The sequence below is a fragment of the Arachis hypogaea genome, chromosome 12, assembly GCF_003086295.3.
Source record: "Arachis hypogaea cultivar Tifrunner chromosome 12, arahy.Tifrunner.gnm2.J5K5, whole genome shotgun sequence".
Taxonomy (NCBI): domain Eukaryota; kingdom Viridiplantae; phylum Streptophyta; class Magnoliopsida; order Fabales; family Fabaceae; genus Arachis; species Arachis hypogaea.
Genome location: NC_092047.1, coordinates 119,998,955 through 120,004,963, shown reverse-complemented (window position 1 = coordinate 120,004,963; position 6,009 = coordinate 119,998,955). Strand labels below are relative to the sequence as shown.

Sequence of the window (6,009 nt, the reverse complement as noted above, 5' to 3'; positions counted from 1 at the left end):
TGACTTGTTGTCATCAAAGGACTCGTCAATGCATGCAATGCATGCAAGCTTTTGATTAACTTTCATCAAACAATTAAAACTACTACTTATTATATTTAAACTAAGTGCAACGTATGAGATTGCAAGATTTGCAAGCTAATTATACACTGAGTTGTCGTATCTACGTGTTGGACATATTTTGGATACGATACTCATTGACACTCGTTCGACACACATGTTTGTTATGTTCAACCATATCTTAATAAAAAAATAAAAAATTCTTTTTTGAATACACTTGAACACACCTAAATATCATCACATGTCAGCATGTCCCGTATCCCTATCAATATCCGTCGTAGCGTTAGTAGACAAAAACTGCTCTTTCAAACTTTCTAATATATTAACATGCTGGTTCAATTAGATTTATCAAAAATTGGTCATCAAACTAATTTAGTTAAAATAAAAAATTAATTGATAATTGAATCGATATAATTTTTTAATAATTAACTAATTTAAAATAATAAAATATAAATAGATCACTTTTTAAAAAATATATATTATATATAAATATATTATTTTATTATTTCAATCTTTAAATTTGTAAATCTCTCGCTCTATAAATTCCTGTTCGACTTTTATAACCTTGATTATAAATTTATAATCCATGCTTAGAAGTTATAATTAAGAACAAAATCCTAGTCAAAGAATGGTAAAAGGCATTAGATTGCAAGTATAATTGCAAGTAAACTCATATCAGTTATTGCAACGACAAATATTTATATGTTCACAATTTGAAGACTAATAATTATTAAAACATATGACGATATTCCATTGTAATGTGATTGGAATGGTAACTATCTATAACCTCAATATTATGTCCACGTCAAGAATCGATTTTGAATCTATGGATGGAAGTGTTTATGGTCCCCTTTTTTCTTCTGCTCATAGTTAAATACTTAAATGTATTTTTGGTGTATTATATATATTGTTAACTATCATTCCATGCAACAGTGCGACGTATGTGAATGATAGGGGCCTGGGGACAAAGCATATGAATGTATAAAGTGTTAAATAATATATAGCATTTTTTTAACAAAAAAAAACCTTGGAGTAAATTAATCTACCTACATTTTTTTTTCTTTTCCCCTCTCATATGCATGCAGCATATACATAGTAGTCGTGCTTAGTGCTTACTACTATAGAACTTTAATATATTTTAGCTCTTTATGTTTATTTTCAATTTATGGAGCTGTGTTTCGAAAGAGAGAAAAACATACTACATGGTATTAAGGGAATAAATATATTTCTTAAGAAATGAATTGTAATCCATTCACTTTGATTTCGAAAAATACCATTTGGTCACTAGTGTTACTGCGTGGATGAGATCTTTTTAAATTTTTTTTAGTTGATTGGGATAATTATATTAGTTGTATTTTTAAAATATTTTGTTTGAACAAAGATAGTTAGATTATATTTAATTATAATTATTTATAAAATGTGTAATTAATTTTATTATTGAATAATATTATGTGACCAACAAATATGATTTTTTGTCAATAATAATTTGCGCTCATATTTACAAGAATTTTACACACACAAATTTAATTTGCACATATATTTACTAAAATTTAAACACATAAATAAATACGATTTGCACTTATATTTTTAAATTTTACACACATAAATTAGTAAAATTTATTTGTTAAATATAAGTTAATATTTGTACTGATCGAGTGATGACAAAAAATAATAAAAGTACGGTCTCTAAGATGAGATTAAAAAAAATGGTGAGTTCTATGATATCTTTTACTATGGTACCTAAATTGCCTAACTTGTTTTTAAAGGTAAAAAATAAAATATTTAAAACAAAAAATAAAATATTTAAAATTTATTAAATATTATCTATTTGTCTTTTTTAGTAAGTTAGACACAATCTCAAAGGTATCATAACATTTACCAAAAAAAAAATATTGAAATTCCTTTTCCTTTGAGAAAACTAAAATTCTTCATTTTTATTTGTTAATAGTCAAAGTCCCTCGACAAAATTGCTTCAATTTTTTTTCTAAAGAATATTCAAACACATTATTTTGCATAAAATTTTTATAAATTCTTTAAACTTACTTTTCCTCTTCATTGTTCCATTCCTTCCAATCAAACTCACTCTTAGTGACTCCTATAAAAGTTCAATCAATATAAAATTAAATCTACATATCTTAGCCATTCTATTTCTCATCAGACCATCCTTGCTACATGTGGACTTATTGAACTATATCAGCAGGTCAGAATTACTAGAAAGCGACAGAGAACCATTAAAATTATACAAATTATGGTATATATATATACCATGATTAGAAGGGAAAGTAGACAAATAACACCTATATATACAACAAGAAAAAGGCCCTGCTACTGCATTAACAAACCTTTGTACCTGTTGCATAATCTCAATAACTAACAATGTGATAAACCTTATTATTTCAATGCTTTGTTAGTTTACTTCTAATGATTCTCTTCAACTCATCAGGCTCACAAGGAATTTCCAATGCTCCCACCTGAGAGAATCCAAACTCTTCTTCAGCCTGCTCTAGCAACTTCACAAATTCAGGGTGATCCAAATAGCTCAATTTGATGAAGAACCTCTCTGGCTTCCACCCTTGAGTTGCAATCACCACAAAGTGACCTTGTTTTACCCCTTTTGAATGTGTTAAGCTAGTCCTCAGTTTCCTCATTATGAGCAACATTCCTCCAAAGCCCCCCTTCAACAATCTTCCACAAACACTAGTCTTTGCCATGATCAGGTGGACAAAGCTCTAGTCAATATATCAATAAATTGGAAAAGTATCTTTTTGCTGATATTGTGAATGCAACACTAGAAAATATATATATATAATGGGCTATGCTAGCTAAAATGTATGGTAGATCATAAATATATATTGCTGGTGGATAAGTATATGTAAGGGACAGTGACATGTGAACTTTAATAAGCGGCTAGTGTTAACTGTTTCCCACATTTTTGTGACTAAGGTAGCTGTATACCCTTGAAGTATCATCTTTCCATTCAGTATTGCAATTTGAATGCAAGAGACGAAACATAGATTAGGGTGACAACACAAAAGCAACCAGGGCCAACATATTAAGTTATGAACTCCAAGGGTCAGCGGTTGTGTTTAAATCCGCTTCTTCAATCATCAAGCGTCCTAATCAACATTGTTTAGCACAAGTTTATGATGGTGATGCCAAATGGAACTCTAAAATCGAGTTCATTTAGCTAGGATTAAGAGTTAAATGCATAATCTAAATAATAGAAAGTGTTCAATGCATAAACTAAATAAAATGGGAGTGTTCAATGCAAAGAAGGTAAAGGGGATAGGGACACAACAAAAGAGAGAGCTTAACAATATAATCACATGTTATTAACAAAAGATCAGCCACACAGATATTTTCATGTACAATTTTATTTCACGTAGACTATTTAATCGAGAATAAACTAAAGAAACCGTGTCATAGACAAAACGTAACAATAGTTTTCTAGGACTAATACTCAGATAGGTAAGGGAGTGAACTGTAACCATATCAAACTTTTGGATGTAAGTGACTTTTTTTATAATTCTCCTTTTGTTTAGTTAATCTGCTAGGCAAAATGTTGTGATTATCTCTAATATATAAAATGGCTTATTAAATATCTATTTCCAATGACTATATGGCTAGAGAGGAAAACCTCTGTAACAAAGAATTCGCATGTGATCACTGTTCCATCTAATAATTAATAATTAATATCCCCCAACAACTCCATATATATATAACATGATTGTGTTGATTTAAAAGTGGGGAAGACAAAGAGAACACAAAAATAAAAAACAATCATTTCAGTCCCAGACTAGTACATATTTAGAACATCATAGCAGAAACAACGAAGAAGAAATTATTACAACACTAGTAGTACTTGAAACATTACAAAATATCAGTAACTCTCTTGCCTTTTCCTGGATTATGGTTTTCAGCTGCAATGATATAAGAGCCAAGAAGGGAGGGAACTCTTCAAGCACTTCATTTGTCTCTAAAACTCTAACTCATAACCTGCTTCCGGTTTAAATTAAGAATTCAAATGTAGTCATTATTCTGATAACAGAACAAAAAAATACCTTAAGTGCATGGCATGAGTTACTTACTTAGTCCTATACTTGTGCTTCTATTTTAGGGAACTTCTTTGGTGAAGAGTGAAGATCATAACTAAATTTTTAAATGGAGTGTGCATTGAACATGATTTTTTTATTCTTTTATTATTTTTTTCTATTGTAAAACAAACAATCTTCACACTTCACCCAACTTCTCTCTTCACCATAGTATTACCCTCTTTTTTATAAACTTTTTCTTGTGCCATTCACCCTTCCACAAACCAATCCCTGTAATACTAACAGACCAAATTACGGCATGGTTGCTACACATCTACTGTTTTCTCCAAAGGCACTCACCATCTATTGTTCAATTCTGATAGTAATCATAGCATTGTTAAAAAAGAAAACACCACAAGTGGGGATTCCTTGAAACAGAGACTATTGAACACATGTGGTGATCTTCTTTAGTTCCTCCAATCTTAAGTGGCATTGCATTTTCGCTATCCTAACTACTCTTAGGCATTGAATCAACAAAACAAACTTCTACTTTTTGAATAAATAAGAATCATTAACCAGCTAACTCCCATGAAAAAATATTCAAAGCTATATAATCACATAATTCATAGCCAAGAAGCAAGCATCTATGATCTATCATAACCAAAAGGCAGGTATAGAGTATGCAATTACTCACAACGAGGACAAAACAGTGTGGAATGCTCATAATAACAAGCACTAGTACATAACAGAAATTACACTGGTAAGTGGTAAACAAAAATAACAAACAGCAAACACTAACATTTTTTTTCCTTTTTTTTCTGTCTTAGTCATTTCATCAAACAGTTGGTTTGCGTTCGAAGCCATTGCCAGGATCATCCGTGGAAGGAAAAGCCTCGAAACCGGTGACGATGGCATCAGGCGGGCCACGTCGGCACCTTTGCTCCATCTCCTGGACGGCGTCTGAGGGGCCGGAGAAGAGGGCCTCGACGGAGCCGTCACGGCGGTTACGGACCCATCCTTTAAGGCCCAACTGGGTAGCGTTCTCAATGGTCCAGTTCCTGTAGAAGACACCCTGCACCTTCCCCTTCACAACGACCCTCTCAGTTTTGGTGGAAGCGGAGTCTTGTGGAGTTGCCATGGCGGAAAAACAACGTCGTGGAATAGGAACAGGGATATAAGAATAATGAGAATGGGAATCGGAGATTATTCCAGAATAAGAATAAGAATAAGAAGCTGTTTTAGTTTTAGACGAGCCAATGGCATTGATCCAATGCGAAAGTAACCGTGGCGGAACCACCCAACGCGACGCCGGAATTGATGCCATTCCCACCCACAGACCCACTATCTAGAAGCTAGTCAAGCTAGTACCTCCACCTGTTTTTTTTTTTTTTTTAATAGATAGTGGTAGAAAAGTTTACTATTTGGGCCACAGGCCCAGGAATCAAAGTGTTGCAAAAGTTAATATTGGGCCATGGCCCAATTAAGGCCCAAAGTAAATACGATTTGGGAGCTATGGAATTTGGGTTCTTGGATGTTAACGATGCTGGGAAGGTACTTGCTGAGGGTATACACATCGGCGAAGCACATGACGGCGAACGTGGTGGCGGGGAACCACCACGACGGAAGGGTGGTGGCGAGCGCGTCGACGGTGGAGCATGCGATCAAGGGCGCGTTTGTATGGGGAAGAGCGTGCGACGTGAAAGCGGCGGAGGCGGTAGGTGAGGTGCTGGCGATGCGGCTGAAGGCGGAGGAGGCGGCGGGGGTGACGGTGGGGATGGGCGGCGAGGTGCACGTGGACTTAGAGAGAGAGATCGAGAAGAAGGAGAAGGATAGCGGGGCTAAGGTGTGGGCAGTGGTTAATGCTTTCAGGAAGAGAGGCATTAAGGTTGTCATTCACAATCATCGTCAAAACACAGGTTAA

The 6,009-nt window shown here is 34.0% G+C and overlaps 2 protein-coding genes across 4 annotated transcripts; one reads left to right on the top strand and one right to left on the bottom strand.

Moving 5' to 3' along the window:
- Positions 1 to 2,147: 2,147 nt before the first annotated feature.
- Positions 2,148 to 5,548, bottom strand: LOC112728953 (uncharacterized). Of its 3 annotated transcripts, none has more exons than XM_029290992.2 (2): positions 4,888 to 5,548; positions 2,148 to 2,759 (listed from the first exon to the last, which is right to left on the bottom strand). In XM_029290992.2, the coding sequence occupies exon 1, from the start codon at positions 5,410 to 5,412 to the stop codon at positions 4,924 to 4,926; it is 489 nt and encodes a 162-aa protein (XP_029146825.1). In that variant the 5' UTR covers positions 5,413 to 5,548; the 3' UTR covers positions 2,148 to 2,759; positions 4,888 to 4,923. The 3 variants fall into 3 exon arrangements, with proteins under 3 accessions (XP_029146825.1, XP_029146826.1, XP_025635100.1); XM_029290993.2 differs by having other exon boundaries at positions 2,148 to 2,754; XM_025779315.3 differs by lacking the exon at positions 2,148 to 2,759 and adding an exon at positions 3,700 to 4,053.
- An 80-nt stretch (positions 5,549 to 5,628) lies between these two features.
- On the top strand, positions 5,629 to 6,009 carry LOC112730739 (uncharacterized). The gene has a single exon (XM_025780799.1). The coding sequence runs from the start codon at positions 5,629 to 5,631 to the stop codon at positions 6,007 to 6,009; it is 381 nt and encodes a 126-aa protein (XP_025636584.1).

Bases quoted from the DNA above. Each gene is read 5' to 3' on its own strand.
- LOC112728953 (XM_029290992.2), bottom strand. From the start codon at position 5,412: ATGGCATCAATTCCGGCGTCGCGTTGGGTGGTTCCGCCACGGTTACTT.
- LOC112730739 (XM_025780799.1), top strand. From the start codon at position 5,629: ATGCTGGGAAGGTACTTGCTGAGGGTATACACATCGGCGAAGCACATG.